This window comes from Hippichthys cyanospilos, chromosome 8 (assembly GCF_059441005.1).
Source record: "Hippichthys cyanospilos isolate Australia breed blue-spotted pipefish chromosome 8, RoL_Hcya_1.0, whole genome shotgun sequence".
Lineage (NCBI taxonomy): Eukaryota > Metazoa > Chordata > Actinopteri > Syngnathiformes > Syngnathidae > Hippichthys > Hippichthys cyanospilos.
Genome location: NC_142376.1, coordinates 8,913,623 through 8,940,177, shown reverse-complemented (window position 1 = coordinate 8,940,177; position 26,555 = coordinate 8,913,623). Strand labels below are relative to the sequence as shown.

At 38.1% G+C, this 26,555-nt stretch overlaps 1 protein-coding gene across 3 annotated transcripts; it reads left to right on the top strand.

Moving 5' to 3' along the window:
• Positions 1 to 440: 440 nt before the first annotated feature.
• On the top strand, positions 441 to 26,555 carry hspa12a (heat shock protein family A (Hsp70) member 12A). 3 transcript variants are annotated; one of them, XM_088421694.1, is made up of 14 exons: positions 441 to 587; positions 3,818 to 4,290; positions 9,019 to 9,095; positions 9,671 to 9,798; positions 11,347 to 11,533; positions 11,780 to 11,884; positions 12,677 to 12,793; positions 14,722 to 14,893; positions 14,999 to 15,013; positions 15,608 to 15,700; positions 17,063 to 17,167; positions 17,256 to 17,514; positions 19,624 to 19,727; positions 20,812 to 26,555. In XM_088421694.1, the coding sequence occupies exons 2-14, from the start codon at positions 4,260 to 4,262 to the stop codon at positions 21,441 to 21,443; spliced, it is 2,025 nt and encodes a 674-aa protein (XP_088277820.1). In that variant the 5' UTR covers positions 441 to 587; positions 3,818 to 4,259; the 3' UTR covers positions 21,444 to 26,555. The 3 variants fall into 3 exon arrangements, with proteins under 3 accessions (XP_088277820.1, XP_088277822.1, XP_088277821.1); XM_088421696.1 differs by lacking the exon at positions 14,999 to 15,013 and having other exon boundaries at positions 9,674 to 9,798; XM_088421695.1 differs by lacking the exon at positions 14,999 to 15,013.

The window sequence follows — 26,555 nt, the reverse complement described above, 5'->3', positions numbered from 1 at the left end:
AAAATCATCATCAGGGTTCTGAGAATAATCAACTTCTTCATCCAATCAGACAAGGTGGCCTCACTGTTACTGAGTAACAAGAATAAGGTCCAGCAGAGCTGGGTTTTTTTTTTTTTTTGCACCCCAATGCTATGTTTATTTGACAGCAGGTGAAAAGTGAAAAGTGAAAAGAAGAACGTTGAAGAAAAGTTTTGATGACAAGCAGAATATTTGCTTCCCATCCCAACATCAGAGTGATCATTGGAGGGGACATTCAGGTGTGAACTATAATGCAAGCAAAGCCCAAAATCTAACATGTTTACCAGCGGCCATTTAACTTCTTGCTAAAGAGAATTAAATGCCCTGCACTGGGTACTATAATTTAATATTCTCATTGAGCATTGTTATAGCCTTCATGGCCTTGAAATTGTGTTTTTGCGCTGTGAGTGCTGATCTTTTAATGTATATTTGTGCTAGGAATCTTCACTCGCTCCTGACTGATTGGCATCCCTCGTCCCCAACTCGACCCGCCAATCGGCGCTGGGGAGTGTGGCCTGATTAGCAATTGGTTTCAAGAGTTCCGCCAGCTGCAGTGATTAACCACAACTGTAAGAATATATTTAGTTGCTTTCCGTGTTGGATGTGTGTGTTGTGTCATGTGTGTCGTCTTTACCTGAGCCTGTTTGTACCAGTTGTACTCTACAGTTTGCCTTAGCTGTTTTGGATTTTACTTAAAGAATTTATTTGTGTAGTACTAGCAGTTGCAAATGGAAAGTGTACCCGTCAGCCGGTTTGTCTTTCTGCTTAATGAATCACAAATCTTTCGATTATTCTCTTCAAGTCAGTATAATACGGATTCCAAAAGAAGAAGAAAGAATTCCAGCTTATGGAACCATTTTGGTGTCATTTTTGGAAATAAGACATTGGCAAAATTTCAGATGTTTCTCTTCCTGTGCCTTAAAGGGTCAATGTGTAAGATTTAGACCGTTTTTCATTACATACAGCAGGAGGTGCTGCATTTACCATTGCCGATAGCTATAGCAAACATGGCGAACTCCAGAGGGGTGCCACCCCCCTTGTAATATCATTTTATGAAAACTGGACCTACGATTATATTTAAAACATACTTTTGGTTGTTGAGAACATATTTATTTGCCAGTTTTTGAAATTTATAATCATTTAACTTGTTCCTTTTAATGAAAAACGGTCTAAATTTTACACATTGTCCATTTAAGATTGATGCATGTTTACATCAATGGCTAGGTGCTGTGAAAGTAATTCTATATCCATACCCACTTCGGGTTAAATTCCCAGAGCAGGGATTTTCAAGCAAAACAAAATTTTATAAGTTGAATTTATAGTTTGTTGTTATGATTTTTAAAACATCATTATTCCATGCATTGGATGAGTTCATTCAAAAATATAGTGAGCCATCACGATTGGCCTCACAAAAAGGTTTGCATCGAAAATGTCTCAATAGACAGGGGTGCACTTTTTTTTTTGTGGGTTATCCACAGACCATAGTATTTGGTACGAACCTTTCCTATCTTTAAAAACCGTCTTCATCAATGTTCTTCTCAATGTCGCCCTCCACATTAGCAACACACCACCTTTGTGTGCACACAGCCAGCCTGCATCCTCATAAAGTTTCATAAGTTCATCAGTTATGGTTTGCGGGGTTCGTTCGGGGCACAGTTTAATCAGTCCAAGGAAGTCAGAGGAAAAGTCTTTTAAAACTTTTTGAAAGGCAAGGAGAAAATTATTACGTAGAGCTTGCGTTGTTCCTGCAGTTTGTCTCGGCGGCTAGGTGGCTAGCAAGAGGGCAATTAGCTATTGTTTCTCGATTAGCTTGTTTGTTAGCCATAAGTAGCACTTAAATTCAGATGCTGAAAATGATCAACCCTGTATCAAATGCACCAGTTTTGTCTGATAGCTGAGGACATGAGCAGTAAATCTTGCACCACATTTAAGTGTGCATCAACCCACGGCACATCATGAAGCCACTTTTCAGGGAAAAAAAATGTTCAGCTCAGACTCTGTTGTTGTCATGGGTGAAAGTTAGGTAGGTACGCAAATGCGCAAAGTGAATCGTTGGTGATTTTTGCCGTGCATGCCTACCTGCATACCAGTTATGTGCATCCCTGTCAATAGAGTAAACAGTTGATATAATTTATCACTGAAGTATTTAATACATATATTTTCATTTTGGCTTTTAAAAGAATAATTTTACAGCCAAAGCACTGGAGATGTTCTTTTATACCAACGCACATTTAAAAATATTAAGAAATCCTTATTGTTAGGGCAAGTATCCTATATAAGCAAACATCACATTGATATATTCATATTATTTACTGACTGCAAATTTGATAGATATTTCCAACTTGGATTAAATAAAAATAATACAGGATAACATACAATACATGCATAAATATTTTTTATAGGTTAGGCGCAATGACATTATGATCCACGAGGTGTCCCATTGAAGTGGCAAAATATCAACTACAGCAGTGCTTCTCAAGTATATTTTGCCAGCCCCCACCAGGAAAGAGAACCCCCCTCCCCCCAAATCGACCGTGCTGACTATAAATAAGATTATTATCTATAAAAATTGTGTAAGTACGTATACCTAAACCTTTTAACATTAACAAAAGAAATGAGGTATGGAAATCAACTTCCAACAACTATGAATCATTTGTGTTTATACAGGCTACATATTAATCTAAAACAGAAATATATAACCAAGTGCCTGAAACTAACAAAAAAAAAAAAAGATGAAAGTTTTTATTTAATTGCAATTACACTTCACATGACAAAAATAGAGCATTTGCCTTGGGGTCATCCGCACCTCCCCAGTGGAGCCCACCCCACTATTTGAGAAGCACTGGACTACAGTCATCCCAAGGTGTAATTCTAACCACTTGCTGAAGTATGAAAAAGACCCAACTGTTGTGGGCGTCATCAAAGACGATAACAACTTGGCCTGAAGACATGAGGTGAAACATCTGGTGAACTGGTGCAAAGTAAACAATCTGATCGTCAGTGTTGACATGACAAAGAAGAGCATTGTTGACTTTAGGAAATCTCCGCCCAGTCACACACCAGTCCTGATCAACGACACTGCATTGAAAGTTGTCAGCAGCACTAAATTCCTCACGATGTCATTTTCAGATGCCAAGTGGCAAATGGCTGCGCTACCTTTGTGTTTTTATACACACACACACACACACACACACACACACACACACACACACACACACACACACACACACACATACATACATACATACATACATATATATATATATATATATATATATATATATATATATATATATATATATATATATATATATATATATATATATATATATATATATATATACACACACACACAAACGTAGTGCAGCCATTTGCCACTTGGCATCTGAAAATGACATCGTGAGGAATTTAGTGCTGCTGACAACTTTCAATGCAGTGTTCAATGCTACGTTTATGTTGTGTGTATATATATATATATATATATATATATATATATATATATATATATATATATATATATATATATATATATATATATATATATATATATATATATATATATATGTGTGTGTGTGTGTATGTATACACAACACAAACGTAGATTACGTCATATTATAACACCTAAAACACCAAATTGAACATTAACTAATTCTGGAATTAGATATAAAAGAAAAAAAATACATGTACAGTACAGTGTAACGTGGTAATTTATCTATCTGGGCAGAGTTCCGATAAAAGTATCACGGGACAAAAAAAAAAAAAAAAAAGATCTCCGTGTGTTTCATTGATATCAACACAGGCATGTCTGGGGGCCAGCATAGCATCATGCAGGATGTCCTGCGCCAAGCTGCAGCAGAGTGAGCAGCGTGTAGTGTATTCCAGGCCAGGACAGCCGAGAATGTGATGGGCGGGGCGTTGAGTGCAGCCGCAGCAATGTGGGGTCCCAACATCCTCTGTGCGTGCTGGACTGGTTTCCTCCCTTCCCCGACACTTCACTCACTTCACAGACCTCCTGCTTCTCCATTCCTCCCATGTGCTTTTTTTTTTTCTCCAACACAGGACGCTGTAAAGGGAAGTGAAGTTGCAAGCTCCTAGTCACAAGGACCACTCCCCCCCCTCGCGATTATTTTTATTATCGTATTTTTTCACCTCTAGCCGGGCTCTCCCACTAAAACAGGACGATTGCTTGGTGTAGCTGCATCGGGGAGAAGGCTCGGGAGGAGGAGAAACTTGGAGGCTCGATGACGACGAAAGAAGACAACATTATTACAGGTAGGCTTATCTGAACACACTTCGGTCATTTTTCATGATCTTGCGCACGGTTGCAATTCGTGTTTGGTTAAAGTGCAGAAAGACCACGCATTTCCTCTGCATTCGACATGTCGCTTTAGCCATTGCAAACCGCAGTGTGTCTGGACCTCGCCTTCTTGGCCGAGCCAATCATCACTGCGGACAACATGGCGACATTCAAACTTTCATCACCCCTTATGCTTTGCCATTTTTGCGAAATTCAGTTATGCCAATGTTGACACGTCATAATGGTACCGAGCTGGATCGCGGCCCATCCCACCAGAGTCGAGACACTGCAGCAAAAAAAAAAAAAAAGTCTGCAGTCATGTCCTCAGGTAGCGCAGTGTTCCTCCTCCTCCTCCCGTTCAGGCCTGGTTGCACTGGGTGGGCCACACCAGCCTGTAGTATTCCAACTATTCTAAACCGTTTATTTCTAAAACACCTTCAGTGAATCGCGTTATACCACATTTTCAAATTAAATCAAATTTTCATAATCAAAAACCTATGTTTGTGATATAAATGATCCTGGTTGAAGTCTGAAATGTTGCTAAATGATCTTAATTCACTGTATGTTGCAGGTAGGGGGAACCTGGGGTGTAGCCAAATCATTTTTAGCAGAGTGGCCAAGGTGACACAGCACCTCAGTGAGGGCTGGCCATTCATGCCAGCTTGTGTCCTTTTTTTCCCCCCCAGTTAACTCAAACATATCCACAACAATGGCGATAATGCCTAATCAAGCAGGAAAAAGTACTGTATCAAATGTTAAGTCATTTGATTAGTTAATTCCATAGTTAATTCCATTGTCTATTTCTCAGTTTAGGTTTATCTCGTGCACTGATTAGCTAGTCAACAAGCAGTAAGCGTGGTCAATTTTGTTCCAGATTTTTCATGTGTTCGAAATTGGTACATGTGTGTTTTATGTCATGAAAGCATCTTTGATAAACAATGACTTCTCGACTTGCTAAGTCGCCACGGTGGGAAAGTGATAGTTTTGATGGACGTTGACTGCAAATAATTGAAAGAAAAACTTTTGGCAGAAGGGTCAAGGAAAACTGCATCCTTGTGAAAAAGGCAGAAAAAAACATCGATATCCCAAATTTCCCTCAGGAAAGGGAGTGAGCAGGAGAGTGACTAGACAGTGACAACGGATGGCAATGACCACACCTAGCCAGCACGTAGCTCCGCCCCTGTGTTGCTGTTTTATTGTTTTCAACTATCCTGCAATTGTGTGGCTATCCATGGTGTACCCAAAGTCAGCTAGGATAGGCAGCAGCTAACCTCTGCCTCAAATGAAGATATGTGGTACAGAAAATGGATTGACTGAGTTACTCTCGCTTATGTTAAGTAGCTAGTTGTCACCAACTATTAAGCTAATAACTTCCAACATTGCCAAACATGACCTGGAACTTTTTCCTCATGTTACCTGTATGTTGTCGTACTTTCTCTAGTGACAACCCCGCAAGGCTTGTACTGAAATCTTCCATCATGCTACGGTTAGCTGCTAACAGAGCTCTGAACTAACATTTGTACTGGCTGCACCAGCACAGATTTGATCACACTCTTTTTTTGGAGCAGTACAGCATGACCTTGTTTTTTGATGTATCATATCATCGTTTTGTATGATGTAAAAATTGACAGTGACTCAAGATAAATTTGGAAAATATTTTGCTATAGCAAGAACTTTGCTTCCAACAAGCAGCAGCTGCCCAAACAGGTAAATTACTCAATTTAGTTTAAAAAGAAAACAAAAAAAATGTATACCACAGCAAAAACTCAAAACACCAGAAAAAGCAGTGAAATAATAGCTGACAACAGCATTGCAGTGGAAAGTTTGGGTCAATCTAACTTTGTGTGCTGGTGCGCAAAAGAAAAAAATCATTTGGTGCACCAGTGCTTTCATGCTAAAATATATTTAATTTACATTTATATTGAGGTTATCTTGACCACAATTTAGCGAAATTTAATGTGAGAATGAACTTGGATATTCTGCACTCTCTTTCAAGGATATTTTGAGGGTCTGTGAATGTTTTTTTTTGTAATAATGCAGTGTGTCATGGCTGCAGTTGTTGTCAGGCTGTTTCCCTGCACTGTGTGCCTGGGCTTATGGCCAAGTTTGTCAGAGTGAGGCAATAAGAGGGAGGGTGTTGGGGGATTGCCCCTTTTTCTGTATGGCATGAATAAAGGGACGTCAGATGGGTAAAAGAAACAGCAGATTCTCTGTCCAAACTCATTTTACAGAAGCCCCACTGATGTAGAATCAACATGGATCTTTGAAGGCTACTGTACGTTCACACAATTTAATGAGTCTCTTTTTTTTCTGGGTTTTGTTACAATAGGGCTTTGCTCGGCCTCAGTTCTGTCACAGCGATGTTTTATGAAACAAGCTGCTGTCTGAATTCAGTCTAGCTGATTTCTACATTCAGTGAGCAAACTGAATCAAACCAAGGTCAACTTTTGAATCAAAGTATTTGCACCATGTGCACAGTGTTTAAAAACCCATGACATATAATTGGACAGCTCTGGTCTTTGCTGATTTCCAAGCTCACTTGAAAAGCATTCAACTAAATAACAACATACAATATAATCAAGTTATTTTGCGACCATGTTTCCGCTGTCTATGAACATCCTTGCTGTTAAATGATTTAGTCAAAAATCCCAAATGTTGTGCAGTTCTTGGTCAAGACCAAACCAAACCAAATAATGTACATCCTAAACGCTAGTGGCGCACCGGATCATCTATGGTCCCTGATCCATGAAAATCACACGCCACGGTTTGCATGTTCAAAACACCTTGCGGTCGCCATGTCTTGTGGAGAGAAACCCTCCTGCAACAAGTAAGTCACATGAATAGGAGCATACATCTCTGCTGTTAGCGGCTAACCGCTAACACACAAACTTTGACTTCTGTTGGGATCTACCTTGGACACGGGCTGTATTCAAATTTAACATTTCTTTTATGTATTCAGAACCCAAATCAGAATTCAGAACCCAATTCAGAACCCAATCATTCACTGTTTTGTTGACTATTTTCTGTTGAAAATTTGTTGGCGCTAAACATGCCAAACATGTTCATGATGTTGTTGTAAGGCAGTATTTTTCAACTGTATTTTACCAGGCCCCCCCTAGAAAAGAGAAAACTTTTTGTGCCCCCCCCAGTCAATGCACTGACTATAAATAAGATTATTATTGATGAAAATGGTTTAAGTATACCTACTCATGTATCCTTTTTAAAATAACAACAGAAAAACGCAATATAAATCAAATTTCAACAACTGTTAATTATTTTTATCGCGTTTATAGGGGTTACAGCTTAGTCTAAAACGGAAAAAAAGAAGCAAGTGCACCAAAGTGCCTGAAACTAAAAGAAAATGATGAAAATTATTACTTTATTGCAATTACATTCCACACGACAAAAACAAAGACTTTTTCCTGGGATCATACCCCCCTGGCATCACCTCGCCCCCCCCCCAAGGGGGGCCCGCCCCACTATTTGAGAAGCTCTGTTGTAAGGAAGCACTTAAGAAACCTTTTTTTTTTTTTAATGCCTTTCCATATACCATCTTTCCTCGTGAAGATCTGATTTGAGTCCACCTATCCGTGACAAAAAATGTTCTGTTTTTTTTTTTTTTTTTTTGCTCAGCTGCTCTGGCTTATAAACTGGTGCATCTTATGGGCTAAAATTTAGAGTGATTGATTTTCTACCAATAAAAGTTTTTTTTTTTTTTTTTTTAGCCGTACTCGATTTTCAATTCCAATTTTTTGTAGTATATTTGAACACTAAAAATAGCTGCAGCCCTGTGTATGTGTCATTGCTTCTTATACTGCTTAGGCCTGCATAGAACACCTTGCTGGCCCTGATTTTTCACCATTCTGTGATTCGGGGCTATATAAATAAACTTGATTTGATTTGATTTGATCACTGTATTACCGTTAAAGAGATTTTTCTTCAAATCTGTGTAATACAAATTTTGAAGTGAAATTGAAAGCAGTTAATGTAGTTCCCCAGTTCTCATTTTGGGGTATACAACTGTAAAGATGATTTGGGCAGTTGACTGCCATTGCTGCAGGAAAACAAATTGTTGTAGCTAGATAGGGTGTAGCCACAGGTGGTCTGTAATTCGGCTCTATAATTGCTTGGCAAAGAGTAATATGGGACTTCAGACCACTCATCCTCTCCATAGGGGTGAGAGGAAAGATGAGGTAGATAAAAGGATTGAAATGGATTGGGTAACATGATGTCCTGCTGGGAGACAATTCAACAAGATGCTTATAATAAGTCAGGCAAAATGATTATTATTGTGTGCATTCACAGAACGCTTTCAGGGAACGCTATTAACAGACAAATAAAACTAAAAGCGCACGTATGGAGACACGCTTCCATTCACTTGAAATGTCATGCCATTTTTTAAAGACGGTTGCAAATGACTTTTACTGGTGTTTGAATTGTCGAGGTGTGACATCTTTAAAACAAGCAACAGTAACTGATTGCTTTTACAGCACCAATGAGGAGACGACGTAGTATTTGTGGTTTGAGTTCATTACACAACTTTACATAATCTGTCCATGGAAGTTTCTGACAAGCGACAAAATATTACGTTCATGCAGCCATACAGTGACGCTTTACTACATAGGCTTTGCTTTATCTAATAGTGTAAAGTAGATGCTTGATGAGATGGTGCAGTGTTTATATGTCCTTTACTTTTTTTTCAGATGAAATGGCTAACCCGTCTCCAGCAAAAAGTATAGGCGACCCGGGAATCACACCGCTGTCTCCGACACACATTCAGGTAATTATTCTATTTCAATATTTCAGCACTAACACTGATGATTTTGTCATCTGAGTTTGAAGCAACTGTGATGACAAACACAATATCACCGTAAATGACTGACTATAAGCCACTACTTTTCTCATGCTTTGGACCATACGGCTTTTAGTCCAGTGCACTGTCTGCAGTTTTTTTTAGCCACCAGGGGGCAATCGCCCAGTAAACAAAGGAGACAGAAGAAGATGCTATGAAAGTATTGATTTCAGTGTAAACAATCACTCTCCTTTATTATCAATAAAGAATGTATGATTATACCTAAAACTGTTATCATTTTTAACAAAAAAGCAGTATGAGTTAATTTTCAACTGATAGCTACAATTTATACAGGTCCCAGTTTAGTCTAAATCTGGAAAAACAAAACAAGTGCATCAAAATGCCTGAAATAATAATAAAAAAAAGATGCCAATCCTCATTTTATTGCAATTACATTTCACTTGGCAAAAAAAGAAGCCTGTTGTGAATGTGTGCGAGTTTTACAGCAACGCGTGTCATCTTATGTGATTGCTCATCTTCACCGTCAATGTTATGTTTTGCAGCAGAATGACACTGACCAGGTTCCGTCAGGAATGGCCTTTGTGGTGGTGGTGGCCATTGACTTTGGCACAACATCAAGCGGCTATGCTTATGCATTCACTAAGGAGCCCGAGTGCATTCACACCATGAGGTATGCTAATGCTATTTTCACAGACAACATCTTGATATTTTTTCAATCTGCTTTTTGATGATGTAGCTTAAATTTCTTGGCCTCTTAATGTCAGTTAGAGGGTGTTTTCGAAAGTTGGTTCTGTGTTATTGTGAGGGTTCCTTGACCAGAACCCCGCAACACCCCCCGTTCAAAGCGGTGAGCCTAAGCGCCTGGCTCCGCAGCCTTTTAATGCGTTCTATCTCACTACCAGCTGACAGATGTTGAAGTTGTCTTATGGTTCCTCACATTCTTGGCATTGCTCTCAGAAATGGGTTTTGCTTCAAGAGCAAAAGAAGGTAGTCATGTCAATTGATAAACAGAGTCAATAATTTTGTGATTTCCGATTTCTAATCACATTGCTGGGGCCCCGGTATCCTTGCTCAGTCTAAAACTCAAACTAAACCCACCATATTGAGTTTCTTATCTGTAGATGTGTCAAAAAAGATTTGTTGACCATCTTCTGAGTTTATATATATACTATATACTATATATATATATATATATATATATATATATATATATATATATATATATATATATATATATTAATATATATATATTAATAAACAGTTTTCATCAAGGTTTTATGTGTAGTAAAAGTTTATTTTGTTCATAGTGTTGCATATGACCTTCCTTTTCTTTGACTCTCTGAAATAACTCAGTATCATAACGTTTCAGCCATTTATTCTTTATTCCACCTAGTACTTTTCAAATGATCTTCCAAGCGTTCCCATTATGCTCAGGAAAGAGAGTTGACACCAATTATTGGAGGCCTCCATGCTTCCAGAAATCCTTTGTTACTTGAAATAGTGCGTGCTTTGTCATGACCATGACCAGACACAGAAAGTTGGATGGACTGCCTCAACCAGAGTTTTTTTTTCCTTTTTAAATAGATATTTTATGTTATTGTGTCATTTTGTCACTTTAACTGACTTAAACAGATGCACTTTGAACTTTTTGACAATCAGCTATAATGGTGCTGTTTTCTTCTGTTATCGATCACCAATTAATTAGAAAACTACTTTTACTGTGGCTTGCTATATTAGCGTCTTTGTTGCTGTCGTTAGCTGTAGCAGCAGTCGCAGCTGGATGCTTTGCATTGATGTGGTAAGCTAAACTCAGGCTCTTTTTCTGGTTAGCAAGCTCCTTAAAAATGCCTATCACTTTTGATTTTCATCAATGGTGCTGTTCTGGCATTTGTTTTTGTTTTTTTTGTTTTTTTTAAGTAAAATTTACAATTCAACAGCCCAATAATTCTCACTTGCTCTTCCATTTTCCCATCTTCCTTCTACTTCCTGAACACTCTCCCCCACAATAGGAACCTTTCAATATGTGACTTCCAAAACCCAACATTTCAAGCGCAAGAAGCATAAAAACAGATATAATCAGCATACAGAAAGCATAAAATGCACAATAAAAAATTTGATTGATGTAATTAAAAAAAAAAGGTTGAACCATGACTTAATTAATTGATTGCAATTAATCTTTTAATCTGACACCCAAAATATTATTGCATAAATTCTCCAGGCGCTGGGAGGGTGGTGATCCAGGAGTGTCCAACCAGAAGACACCAACCACAATCTTGCTGACCCCAGACAGAAAATTCCACAGTTTTGGCTATGCAGCACGTGACTTTTATCATGACCTGGACCCCAGTGAGTCCAAGCATTGGCTCTATCTAGAGAAATTCAAAATGAAGCTCCATACCACAGCGGTAAGAATTATGCATACATTTTTATACTGTTGGTACCAGGACAAACATCAGAATCTATGTTTAAAGAAATAATAATCGTCCATCTATTGTTACTATCATCACTCATGAACAGTGTGAAAAAATAATGATGTCTTAATAAGTTTTTATGAGTTGGAACAGTTCTGAAGGTCAAGTTACTGATTTTAAAATAAAAAAACCTAATAAGATGTATGGATTTTTTTTGTTTGTCATTGTCCCCACGTACAGAATTTGTCCATCAACACGGATCTCCAGGCAGCCAATGGTAAACGCGTGAAAGCTTTGGATATATTTGCCTATGCACTGGCTTTCTTTAAAGAGCAAGCACTCAAGGTAATGTACCTGACATGTATTGATGATCAGCTTTATATAGTATTCTATATGTTGCATAAATTTGACATACATGAAAGAAATCAAGCTAAGAGATTTACAACGATCCGGTGCAGCGCTGCTCTTCCCTTCTCTTCCTTCGCATCTACCTCTGGGCAATCCTAGAAGACACGTGATTGGCTCCCAGTGCAACCATTGACCAAATAGGGCAGGAATTGTGATCTATTTCCGCCCAGGACTTGTATCGACTTCTGACCTCATTGGTCGATGGTTCCCGACGCGACCAATCACGTGTCTTGTAGGAGTGCCCATCTTCCTCATGCAACTCACACATGCTGTTAGGTAGACGTGAAGGAAAAGCAGGTAAGAGCACTGCTGCACCTGAGCGTTGTAAATCTCTTACCTAGATTTCTTGTGTAATAAATCAGAATTTCTAGTGTAAACTGATTATTATCATGTTTGGTCAGCTACAGGCATCACTCTAATTTGACTTACGGGAGCAGGGACTATAACCGCGGCTCTCTGTGAGACTGCAGCCAAAGGGATGGGAAAGGAAGGGAGAACAGTACAGTTATTTAATTAACTGCTTTATTAACTGCGCAAGTTATTTAATTAATAATTAACTGCGAAAAACAAGGAATCACTGTTTTAGAGTTGAATGTTTTTATAAGATATCAAAATAGCGAAAACACTTCAATAGCTGCATGCCTATTATACACACATCCATACTGTACTTGTAGAGACATACTGTATACACATGGAGCCGACGGGGTGTGTTTGCTTTTCATGTTGCAGGAGCTGAGTGATCAAACAGGTGGCGAGTTTGACAACAATGACGTTAGATGGGTCATCACTGTTCCTGCCATCTGGAAAATGCCTGCAAAGCAATTCATGAGGGAAGCGGCTTATAAGGTGGGCTATGAAGCTCCAGCTTTTACTCTTACTTTATACAGACATTAATGTCTTGAATAGATGGTGTTATATGTATTTTTCTTCTGAATTTGGGAAGAACTAGACCAGCGATTATTATAGTCGAATGTTTCCTCACAAAGACTCTAATGGGTAACTGGGCTAAAATTCCAGCAGAGCACAGACTTGTGTAGTGTGATGTAGGAAATGCATCCAGTATGTGTTTGTTTTTGGTTTTAAAACGGGCGAATTGAGTCGATGTGCGTTACTCTACTAGTGACCATATCCTTCCTGGCACATTAATGGGGCTCGTCATTGTTATGGTAATATGAATGAGCCTTCTGCTTTATCGTTCAGCTCGTTCTCATAATTAACAGATGACTTCAGCAATTGGCTGCACTGCGGTTCATCTGGAAGTAGTTTCAAGTCATTCTGTATTTGGGATACTGATTGGACCAATCCATTACAATACGCCGGTCCTTTTGTTGCAATTACATACGGTATTTCCTGTCTGCGTGCGTGTGTATGTGTGTTAAAATAGGCATGAAAAAGGAGGGGGAATGTGGATGATTTCATGAGCGCAGACACAGGAAGGAAGAGGAGGTCTTGTAGCGCTTATCGGCCGGGTGCCTGGAGGCAGGGATGGAGGGCTGAGCTGAGTTGACAGAGAAGCTGTGAATGTTGTGGAGAGAAAGTGAGCAGTGGATGGGTTGGGCATCTGCAGTGACTCAGCGTTGGCAAAGAGATTCGGTCGTAGAGGACAGAGGGAGGGATCCACAGCTCGCTCGCTCTCCTGGGGCCATGATGTAATCCACAGCCTCTGCTTTTCTAATCTTTTGAAACGCTTTTGTTTTGGCCACCTCACACGTAAAAGATAGTAGTTTTATCCTCTGGGTTCTGATTTTGTATATACTGTAAATACTTCCGTGTCCTGTCTGCTCATGTCCAAATTCTGTTCCTCGCATGATGCTAATTGAGTGTGTGGTATAATTGCCTTTTAGTGCCATGCCAGTCTGAGATGATATTGAGCCATGCTCTGATTTCCCAGAGGGAAAAAGACCACTCAGTGGACAGTCAATTCTAACGTTAGCCACTCATTGACCACTAAACTAGCTAGCTATAGAGAAAACATTTTGCAAATCATCATCATTCAATCATCTTCAAGTCAAATTATTTTTTCATGATAAATATTATACAGTATGTGACGACACGGGTCTAAACACGTCTTTCTGATTATATTGTGTTTCTAGAATTAGAATTAAGCAGCTTAATCCATTTGTTGTTTTCTTCTTCTGGGGCGGCCATTTTGCCATATTGTTGACTGAAAATAATTAGTTGGTGAGGTTACCAAACAATCATGTCATGTTTGTCATGTGACGGCATGCAGACACTAGTACATTTTACCTATATTTTTAATGTTTTTATGTTATTTATAGCCAATACTATTTGTGGATTTTGTACAAATTGATAGTGTGAAGGGATGCAGCTTTTGACTAATTTTGATATTCGGTTATCCTACAGAAAGTGAATTGAATATTGAGTATTTGGATATTTTTTTTTTTTTTTTTTTTTTATTGCTTTGTGAAATATAAACACAGAAGACCAAGTAACACGTTTCCATTTAAAAATGTTTAGGAGCACGCTACTTACCTCCGCCTTCTACAAATCTCTCCTAATAAATGTTGGTCTATGAGACAAATTTGCTGGCTTAAAGAGCACATTAGTGTATAAAGACTCGTTCCGCTATAACCCAAAAATACTGAAATGGATTTGGATATTTTCTCTTCTTCTTAGACCACTATCACAACCCTGGAGAAAGTTGTGTGTGAAATCAGTTATTTCAAATAATGATTTTTGAATTCATGCTTTTTTTCAGATTTGTGTTATATATTGTATGTAATAAAGAATGTCTGTCTTTTTCCTCCGTATAGTCTGGTTTAGTGTCCCGTGAAAACCCAGAGCAACTTATCATAGCTTTGGAACCGGAAGCAGCATCAATTTACTGCCGTAAGCTCCGCCTCCACCAGATGGTGGACTTGAGCAACCAGACTACTCAGAATGGCTTCAGTCCTACAGATAATGTTGGAAGTACAATGACCCAAGGTAATAGTCATTTAAGATCACAAAGCCATTTTTTTTATTGTGACTCTTACATTTTTTTTTTACATAAAAAATGTCTTTTTCTGCTTTATGTTGATTCTCCTGTAGCTTCCCCAGGCCATGGTAAAAAAAAAAAAAAAAATTCCTAGATAACTGCATGCTGATCAAATTTTTGTTTCCACATTCCACATAATTATTTTTCTCTAAATTCCTTCCCATTACAGTTTTTTGGAGTTCCAAATGATGAGTTATTTTGAATATCAATTACAAAAAAGCAGTAGAAAACATGGTTTATTGTCTGCGCAACATGGGCGCACAGACTATAAGATATATTTGATCTGACTCTATCTGAAGCCAAACAACAGGACAGGAGTAGATCAATTACATGAAAAAAGCACAGTATAATAAATGGTAGTAGATCCAGTTTGCAAACGCCAAATTCAAATGGTCTCAAACACTTTAAGATTAAGAGTTTGAAAGAGAAATGCATCTTTGTGCATAGAAAAAAGTCTTTTAGATCTTGTGAAACAATTTGGAGGGAATAAAAACAATATAAGTTTTGATTTTTGTTCCGCTACATTCAATATGTTGATGTGTTCTTTTTGAATGCTAGAAAGTTCATGTGCATCTGACCCACTTCACCTCTCACACAGCTTCACTATGCAGAGCTTCGCATTTCTTATCACACTCACTAAAACTCTCTTTCCATTTAACAAGCAACCAACAAGGAGCATGTTCGGCGCAACCGGCAAAGTCGTACCTTCTTGGTGGAAAATGTCATAGGGGAGCTTTGGTCGGAGCTGGAAGAAGGTAGCGTCTCTTTCTTCCCTCTCTCGCTGTTTCTTCTGCTGCAATTTGGCGTTCCGTAGATTTTTATTGAAATACAATTTGCGTCAAATCAAAAAATATATTTGAGAATTTGTATAGCTACGATGCTTAGAAACATGCAGAATTACTCTTCTGTCATTTCTGAAACACTGACTCGTTTAAGTGGGTGTGGCTTATATTTAGGTGCACTTAATAGTCCAGTAGTTAAGGTTCTACTAATAATAGTACTCTTAATAATAGTACCACTGATACCGATATGTTGTTTGTCTTTTCTTTTTTTTTTTTTTAAGGCAAACACCAAATATGAATAGTGCTGTTCCAATGCTGCTATCGGGAAGGCTCCCGATACTGCATTAAAATGGTGCTATCGGTATCGGCCAATACTAACAAATATATTGCCGATGCAATCTACCTATACTAATGTACTAAAACTCTCAGATTTTAGGAGACTTTGATTACTTTTATTGACATTTACCTGCACCAATTAGACAATTCAAAAGTTCCTCTGGACTCACTCTGTTTTAGTATTTAGTATTCTTTTTAAAGCAATGCCTGAATCTATCCAAATGAGTGTGCAGGACTTTAGCATTAAAGGGAAAAAAAATATTCAAAATGAGATGGTATCGATACGGTGTTGGCATAAACCAGTACTGCAGAGTGAGAAACAGTATCGGAGGCCAAAATATGATATCGAAACAGTCAATATTAGTTGCCTAGGAGGCTGATGACCTGGCATTAGTAAAAGGAAAAAATGTGGCTTCAAAATTAAAACTAAAGCAAAAAAAAATAAATCCAACTCCACTTCTCAATTTAAATGAAATGAATCTTAGCATATTTTCAGTGAGTCACTATTCAGCATCATGTTACATAATGTTGATTTGATTTTTTTTTCAAAGTTTGGAAATATAATCCGTGTTGTAAATTCACACAAGTTCAAGGAGCTCCCCGGGTTATCAGAATGTCTTAAAAAGTCAAGAGGAAACTTAAACAACTTAAACAAATATTTCCGCTAGTTTTCTACGGTTAAAAAAATCTATTTTTTCATCTCAAACCAAAAACAATAGATGCAGATTTGTTTCCAACGTCAACAGAATCTTCTATAAAGCTAACTGAAAAATAGTTCCCTGAAAGCAAAAAAGTGAAATATCATCGACAGTCAGATTTTTTTAAATTTAAATCGGCGCCGATAATCCGTCTATCTCTAATCAAATTCCTATGAAGGATGAAAGATTTGTGCATGTTGATGAATTTACAGAAATAATGAATCCTATCGATCGACGAGCCGAACTAAACGGTATCCATTAATGGTTGAATGCTTTTCCCAACGTTGACCCTTTTACGCAGGTGACAGGTATGTGGTGGTGGACTGCGGCGGAGGGACAGTGGATCTTACTGTGCATCAGATCCGTCTTCCGGAAGGACATCTGAAAGAGCTGTACAAGGCTTCCGGTGAGATGCGACATTTGTTTTTCTGCTTCACGCTCCATTGCATGCGTCTTCTGGCTTTTGAATCATCTCGCTCATCTTTCCACGTTAGGCGGGCCGTACGGCTCTCTTGGGATTGACTATGAATTTGAGAAGCTGCTGTGTCAGATCTTTGGCCAGGATTTCATTGACCAGTTCAAAATCAAGCGGCCAGCCGCTTGGGTGGATCTGATGATTGCCTTTGAATCGCGGAAACGGGCGGCGGCGCCGGGCAGGGCCAACCCCCTGAATATTAACTTGCCCTTCTCATTCATCGATTACTACAAGAAGTTCAGGGGCCACAGCGTTGAACACGCCCTGCGCAAAAGCAAGTAAGTCTGCCAAAAGAAGTGTTTGGGTCCATTGCGAGCGCTAAGATGGCGGCGTCTGTTGTTACAATGGCGGGTCATGACAGTAGCCAGTCACAGCCAATCATCACGACCGTACCGTCATTTACATTTTCAATGACGCAAGATCTTGGGTATGTCAAATTAATTATGGATTTACAACAGGGCCTGGAAATCACCATGTTTATGGCTGAATTTTTTTTTTTGTTTACCTCCTATAACTTTGCTTTAACTTGAGGATATTTGATGCTAGCATGCTGCTAGCCGGCCCCCTCACAAAAAATGGACATCATTCAGTTTTATAATTCATACAGCACTTGTTAATCCCATCAAATGTTATAGACTTTACATTATGATAGCTGATGAATGTCAGAGTCATGTCAGCTCAGTGGTCTCATGGGGCAAAATCCGTTCTCAAGTGGGCCAGACCAGTAAATTCATAGGATAAAATTTCAACACAATTAGTGTATTTTATGTATTAAATTTTAATGGCCTGGTCCCAACTCGCAGATAAAACTTTTTTGCCAGTATACTCCAATGTAACATTGTGATCATACACCTTTTTTTTCAAGGAGTACGGTGAAGTGCAAAGAAAATAAAACAGAATAAAATGGTGCTGTAGTGTCTCACTTTGGACACTGGGTGGCACCCACACAATGACAAACATGACAAAAGAAGTTGAAAACTCACAAAGAAGTCATGATATTGCGTTAAATGCAAAAGCGCTGTGTGCTAAGTGCTGAGCTGTAAATAAAGTCATTATAAAAGGAAATACAAGACTGATTGGAATATAACACGGATCAAAGTCAATCCGCAAGCTATTTTGCAAAAGTGTAGCAACTGATCACTTCAGTTTGAAAGTTGTAGTGCTCATCTGGAAATTGCTTGTAAAAGTAAGAATTTTTGTCTTTTGATCATGGTGATTAATCAAGCTGATGGGTTCAGGCCATTTTTTTTAAATGTTAAAAATCTACAGTATTTCTTTCAGTTTATTTATTTATTTAGTTGATAAGTCCGACATTGTATTTGTATCTTTCCAGCTCTGTTTTTTATTTATTTTTTTTTACAGGCATGATCTAATATTTATAATGATAGATTTTCCCTTTAGGCAATGAGGGTAGAAGGCACTGACCTCAGTGTAGAATTTAACTGCCCTGTCTTCTGTCTGTGTATTTTAGTAATCCCGTAGTGCGGGTCATAAAAAGAACTTCCGAAGGCTGAAACAAGAGCTTCAGATGGTTCTTGGTCTCTGGTGAATACAGTAGCTGGAAATGCAAAGCATGTCTATATCTCAGCACACTCATTCTCACATGACCATAATGCACATAAATCACACACATGGGATTATAATAAGTAGCGCTAATCGATTTTTTTCAAGATTTATGATTTATCACACAGAATTAGACTAGAAGACTGATACATGGAAAATGATGAATATTGATCTTAAAAGATAGTGCACACATAACTGCAGCGGATTTTCTTTATTCACATCACTTTATAACTTTAAAAATTGTACGTGCATATTTGATGCCATACGCAAGCATGATTTTGGAGAGAGACAACATATGATACTGTGATGGTTTATACCAAAATGGACAAAGAAATATATTCACACAACTATTCTTTTTTTTTTTCATGTCCAACTTTGAGACCTATGTTAAAATTTCATTTATCTTTGTTTTCAAAGACAAAAGATGAAGAAGAATGTTTCCAGGGTCAGAAAAAAAGGCTGATGCGAATATTACTCAAAATGCCAAATACCGGCAACGATAATCGGTCCGGCGGATAATCGGCCCACCGTGTATTTACATTATCAAAACTTAGATTGATTTAGCCATTTTCCCCCTGAAATTGCTTAATCTTTTTTTTTTTTGTAACTAATATTACATGTATGCACTCATTAGATAACTAGTAGTAAAATTGTAAATTATGTATTTTTTTATTGTTTTGCTAAACCATCGGTTAGTTACAATTAAAGTCATCAAATCAAAGCCTTATTGTGTGATATTTTCAATTAAGCACATTTTCTGCTATCTCCTATTCCATTATTTAATCGTGTTTAAAAATATTGTTTAACGTTTCTTTTCTTTCTAGTGTGGATTTTGTGAAATGGTCATCGCAGGGGATGCTGAGGATGAGCCCTGATGCTATGAATTCCCTTTTCAAGCCCACCATCGATCATATCATTCAACACCTAAGTGAGCTAACACTTCAAACACACGTTTTGGTTGTTTTATTTAGTTATTTGTTCTGGCAAATGCAATTCAGGGCTTCTATAGCCGTTCTAAAAAACACAGCGTAAGTATCCCTTTAAGAAATAAATATTAGACAAAAAAGAAAACGCTTGGGGGACATGACATCTGATGATATCGCCCACTTATAGGAGATGATTGGGCAAAGCTGTCCCAATCAAAATGAAGTTATGATGCTGGGCACACGCCCTCCGGACAATTTTTTAAATCTTACATGATGGCTCTCAAAACGCAACTTCAAAAAGTCTTCATTTTCGTTCAGAAACGTATTTTATGCTCATCCAAGTCATTATTCTAAAAGCATAATAACCCTATTAGCATAATAACCCTATTATTATTCTATTTATTTTGAAAACATAGAACCTGATCATTTTAGAGGATTTTTTTTTCCAAAGTCTAGTGCCTCACAGTGGACATATGTGGAAATGTGGTGCAGTTCTGTGATACGGTATCACTAGGGCTTGCCGAGTTTACTCAACAAGCCACCTCTGAAAATCATTTTTTGTACCTTCTTGGGATCCATGGATGATGATAGAATAAAATCTATTCTATTTTTAAATAAAAATGTAAGATTTGGTACATTAAGAAATATATACCATGTTTGAGTACAAATGAATGAATAAATAAGAAAATAACTACATCAATTAATTGATATTCTTGTTATTCTATTCTTGTTATTGATATTGTAATTATTGTGGCCATCACTGGTAAGCTTTTTTCAAGACAAAGACTTCCTCTTTTATTCTATTTTATTCTATTCTATTTTATTCTATTATTTTATTAGGAAGTCTTCCTAATAAAAGACTCAAACATGGTATATATTTCTTAATGTACCAAATCTTACATTTTTATTTAAAATAGAATAGATTTTATTCCATGGTAATTTTAGTACTGTGGTACCGTGATATTTTCTAATATTGGCCCACGCCTACTGGGGACTTCGTTGCTAAAATCCTAGATGGATTTTAGATTTTGAGGAAACCGGCTGTAAGCTGATAATAAACGCGTTTGATTTTGTGTTCCCCTGCAGATGAGCTCTTTGAGAAACCTGAGGTGAGCGACATCAAGTTCCTTTTCCTGGTGGGAGGTTTCGCCGAATCAGCTCTGCTTCAGCAAGCCGTCCAGAACATGTTACAGGGCCGCAGTCGCATCATCATCCCCCACGATGTCGGCCTCACCATCCTGAAGGGCGCCGTGCTTTTCGGTTTGGACCCCAGCATCATCAAAGTCCGCCGCTCGCCACTTACCTACGGCGTCGGCGTCCTCAATCGCTTCGTGGAAGGCAAGCATCCTCCCGAGAAGCTGCTGGTCAAGGACGGAACGCGCTGGTGCACCGACGTCTTCGACACGTTCATCGCCGCCGACCAGTCGGTAGCGCTGGGCGAAATGGTCAAACGTAGCTACACGCCGGCCAAGCCGTCGCAGCAGGTCATCGTCATCCACGTTTACTGCTCCGAAAAAGAGAACGTGGGCTTCATCAGCGAGTCCGGCGTCAAGAAGTGCGGCTCGCTCCGCTTGGATGTCAGCGGCACGGAAAGCGCCGCCCCGCGCCGCGAGATCCAGACGCTCATGCAGTTTGGCGACACGGAGATTCGGGCCATGGCGGTTGACGTGGCCACCGGGCGTACAGTCAAGGCCAGTATCGATTTCCTCAGCCATTAAGGAAGGAGGCAGAGAGCTCATTGGAATCGGCGCAGCTCACGTGCACATACACACAACTGCTAGAATATTCAAATGTTCTAAATTGAGGCTTAGACACTTTCTGGGTAATATACTATTAAATCAAGCTGAAACCATTTATCCAACGTTGCCATTATAACAGCCCATTTAGACGCACTTTTTATTGCTTGATCTCCTATCAGCTGATATTATGACTAGGGGTGTCCCGATAAAATTTCTGATGAAATACCAATATTGGAGCTTAGAGTACTGTCACGCAGGGTCATAGTTAGAACATTTCTTTGTGGGTGGGCGTGCATCGTTCTTTGGTGCAGTCAGGGTTTCATGAAACAAAATAGTTACATTTATTATATCAGTTTAAGCCTATCCCAGCTGTCCTTGTGCAGAGTTAGTTGCCAGCCAATTGTAGGGCACATGTAGATGAATGACCATTCAGACACACCTAAGGGCGATTTGGAGTGTCCAATATGCTTACCATGCATGTTTTTGGAATGGGAGAGAAAACCTACACAGGAATGGGGAGAACATGCAAACTCCACACAGGAAGCTGAATCAAACCCGCGACCTCTGAACCATTGACAAAATTTCCTTCAAGGTACGGCGTGGCCGGAGACTGACAGCGGGGCATCCCAGGCCCCCCCCGAGCCACCATGTAGCTCCGCCCCCAACAAGTGAGAATAATACATATCTTTTTAGTACCGAACGTTAGAAAAGACTTGATCAAGTTATGGTGTTCAAAGAACAATAGTCAACCACAGTAGGTAAGAGAAAATATGGCCCATTTATTCCAAACCTCTGGGTTCCTTTAATTTAGTCTCTAACATGATCTTGCCCTGCACTTGAATAATATAAATGTACTGTAAATGAAAGGAGTCAATGAAAAAAAATATACTCTCCTGAATGTTTTTTTCATTCAGTTTATGCTGGAAACAACAGACAAAAATTAACACAATATGAAAGTGGAAATTTAATCGATTTCCACTTTTCTATAATAATAATCACCTTTTACAACATTTCACATCTTCGCCTAACGTTTCAGAGATGAGATGTGAATGCAACCACTGTATTTTTTTCGGCAGCTTTCTCTCATTAAAGCCGAGCCAAACTTTTAGCACTTTACGTGACAGTAACCCTGATGTTAATATAACTAAACTTATTTTCATAGGTGTAGTGGAATCAAAAGGGAATTGAGCCAACACAATACTTTCCATTTTCTCACTACTCAATGTGCTAATATAGGAGATATTGGATTTAAACTAATCTAATCCGACACTGCTTTTCGTGGATGCTAATATCGGACCAACATCCAGTTTGTATATCGGATCAGGACACCCCTAATTATGACACATCTCAACGACAAAATGGTGTGGATAAAATGCAGTGAAAATTATGCCGATGCTGTGAATGTACCTCTGGAATACGTACTCTGCAAAATAGCTTTACGCGAAAAAAGCAGAATAGAGAAAAACACAAAGCCTTGGTGTCAAGTATTCATACTGCTAGTTGTCCCCGGAATTTCACTTGTCTTCTGAATTTCGGTTTACTTTACACTGGATTTGAATTAGGGTCTTTTTGTGGGTTCTTTCGTCTAGCACCAAAATGTAGCTGACCTCCTTGTTAGACAGTTTTTATGCCAAATAGAGGTTGAGAACCAGCAGGGAATGGAACTGTGCCGTCTGCATGAAAAGGTAGCAGCATGTACTATGACACCAGTGCTTTTTACTGCCGCCTCTCAAAAATATAGGAAAAAAAAGTCATGACTGTGGGAAATAGCCTATAAAAGCCTCAATATTCGTACACAGTCTGACGCGTGATATGCTTTTCTTTGATCTGAATCAAAACACATGCTAACGTGCAGTTATTGAATCTGTGAAGCAACATTGCATCCTGTGCTTAAGAATGACTGGTATATATTGCATCAACTCTTTGAGTTCTTAATCACCAAAACACCAGGCGTTTCCCTTAATCTGGCCAGTAAGTCAAAAATGTGAAACACGCTGCACACCGGTACCACCATCAGATCCTATTTAGCGCTGCCTTCTTCGTTAATGCTTCCGATCGTTAGATGAAACATGACTTACTTGTGACAAACAGTAATATTTGTTTATTTCTGTATATACAGTATTTAAATATTGTACAGATTTTTAGCATTGTGTCGATAGCTTTAGCTTCAGTAGTTTATGCGCCCGCTTTCACTTGTCATATTGAGCACGTCAACCAGCATAGCACGAGAGTCACCGTGGCACATTTTTTGCAGGACAAACAGCCCGTTCATTCCTTATGTTCGCGTTCTGTTTAGCGGGTCACGGTTGCTAAGCTAGCTTGCATCTTGTTAGCGTCCTACCTCTGCAAAGTGGATTGGTACATGTAATTCACGTGTGCTTACAGAGAATGTATAGGTTATGATGTGGACCAAGTGCTATGGACTGCACATTCAAATGAAGCTAGCCGTTATTACAACGGTGATTCCCAAATGTTATTAAGCCCAGGCACATATTTTAAATTTGAAAATTCTCACAGCACACCACAAAACGAAATTTGTCACAAAAAGTTGATACAAGTCAGTCACTGTATAGATTTTCTGCAATCTAATTGTTTATTCATATATATACAGTATATATGTGTGTGTGTGTGTGTATGTGTATATATATATATATATATATATATATATATATATATATATATATATATATATATATATATATATTTGCTAGTCATGCTAGCATCTATTTCCATTTTGCTTCAAATGTGTTGATATACAACAGAATTCTAAATGAATAATCAATGTATTTGCCTATCACTAATATCTTAAATAAAAAAGGGTGAATTTAAAAGGAATTTCTGCTTGAGTAGAAATTGGCACAAATGGTTGATGTGCTGCAGGCCTTGTTGTGGTGGACGGAAAACTATCAGCAAGCACAGTTAGTTTTTGTCTGCAGTTTGTGCTACTACTTAATTTGACAGAAACGTGAATGTCATAACGTTTTTGTTGCCTCCAATTTCAACCTGGAAGTCTGTGCCTTGAAATGTTTTTTTTTCATTAGCAGACGAGCTTAAGTATTTTTTTTCTAGCTGCAATGATTAAAAAAAATCTATTTTCAAATTGATTGATTATTTATAATAATTAATCGATTAATTGTTTTGAGACTGATTTCATTCAAATGGTCCAAATCATCAGTATTTCAGGCCCTTACCAGTAAATATTTATTTTCTGTAGTAAACCATGGAGGGAGACTCATTATTTTTATGTTGAATAAAAATGAATGTTTTTACTTTTGTAAAATGTTTTTTCCCCTGACATCCTGATTCAAACCAGAAATTGAATCTGTTTTCTGCTAGTTTAATGATATTTTACTGTCAATTTTAAATGTCTTGTGTTTGAAAAAAGGGATGAAAAATAGTTTTCTTACTGATTAATTTACTAATTAATAATTGATTTATTTACAAAGTAATCAACAGTTTAATCAATTAACTCATTCATTTCTTTTTTTTTTCAAGTTTGGCTAAAGGATTGTCTAAAAATGGCTGCTTCTAATTAATCAAAAATTAATTACTTTAGTAGTTGATTCCTTTGCCCTAAAGTAATTGATTATTTCTGTACTTTTAGGTCCTAAAGTAATTGTTTTATTAGTACTTCAATACTTAAATAGTTGATTACTTTAGTACTTGGCATCCCAAAGTAATCGATTACCTACTATCAGCCATCTACGCATTCCGTTAGCAAAACAAATAACCTGGGATTGAAAAATTGCACTCTTTAAAAAAAAAAAAAATGTCTTTGGCATTGAATGAGTTAAAATAAGAGTTAGTGGTTGCAATAGTTTTTGTTTTTGTTTTTTTCCCAAAAAAGTACACAGATAGGGTCTCAGTGTGTCATCCATAATGTTGTACTTGATGAGAAGGGATTCAACTATTTATATTGTAAGTAATTGTTGCTTAACAATGAATATGACCCTTTAGGATTGTTCAAAAATTGCTCTTGAACGGACGGAGGTTGTGGTTCTAAACAGGATAGCACATTTGCTTTATTTTTCCTCAGTTTTCTCAGGCCCTTAATTGTAAGCGACTGGCAAAATTGGTAACGATTGGATTAATTGTTATGCTTGTCGCCGATAATAGTTGCACGCATCCAGTGTGTACACGTTATGGTTCATAATGCAGTAGTTTAGCTCTGTTCAAATTTGTTATAAATACAAATTGTGGTCATATTTGCTCTTACTTATTTTGCAAATGGCATACTACAGAGACCTTACTAAGAGCGCAGTTTTTTCTCTGTAGAATTCAAACCTCATTCTCATCCACTGACACAAATTAAAAAAAAAAAGAAAACAATAACAGTAAACCCTTGAAATGAGTTATGTTGTGTACCTGTATTATTCTCAAGTCAACTCATCCAATAATTAGTCAAGTGGATTTTTGACTTTTATGGCAATCGGAGTAAAAATGGCTCTTTGACGTGTGTGGTCGTCAAAGGCAGTGAATGAGTTTTTTTTTTGTTTGTTTTTTAATGCATATCTAGCTTGTCGTGCTTTCCGGTATCAGCGCAGTGCACGTGCGGCTCTTGTCAGCCCTCCTCTCTGCAATGCACGTTACGCATGTGTCACAAAAAGACAAAACACAAGCTGTCTGCAGTCACAACAATCAAGGTTCACTGTTGTTGGACATCACACGTGGGAAGCTGAGATGCCCACCACATCACTTGTATACTCTGCTGATATAAGCTATCACATTTCGTCTCCGGGCACGCTCACTCGCGCAAATATGAAGTAGGATCGTGTATTAACACAATTTCTATAGCTTTCTATGTGTGAAGTGCTGGTTGAATCTTAAGCAGAAATCTCATGTAGACCATGTACTGTATTTGCTTCACCCTGTCTACAGTCAAACACTTGACATGGTTGAACTTACAATCATCTCAATCACTCTTGAATGTACTTAGTTGTTCATTTTTCGACGGGTGAAATCTTAATTGTTCTTTTTTTTTAAATCTTCTGTTGCTTCATGTCCGCTAATTTTACATAATGAAGTGTATTCGAACCATTTACAACTATTCACAGGCGGATTCTCATGAATAAAAATGTGTCTTTCAAGGAC

What these genes read in the sequence shown, in the direction of transcription:
- hspa12a (XM_088421694.1), top strand. Translation starts at nt 4,260, where the DNA reads ATGACGACGAAAGAAGACAACATTATTACAG. An exon ending in AGAAGACAACATTATTACAG is followed by an intron (nt 4,291 to 9,018) that starts GTAGGCTTATCT and finishes CTTTTTTTTCAG; the next exon opens with ATGAAATGGCTAACCCGTCT. An exon ending in AGAGCTGTACAAGGCTTCCG is followed by an intron (nt 17,168 to 17,255) that starts GTGAGATGCGAC and finishes TTTCCACGTTAG; the next exon opens with GCGGGCCGTACGGCTCTCTT.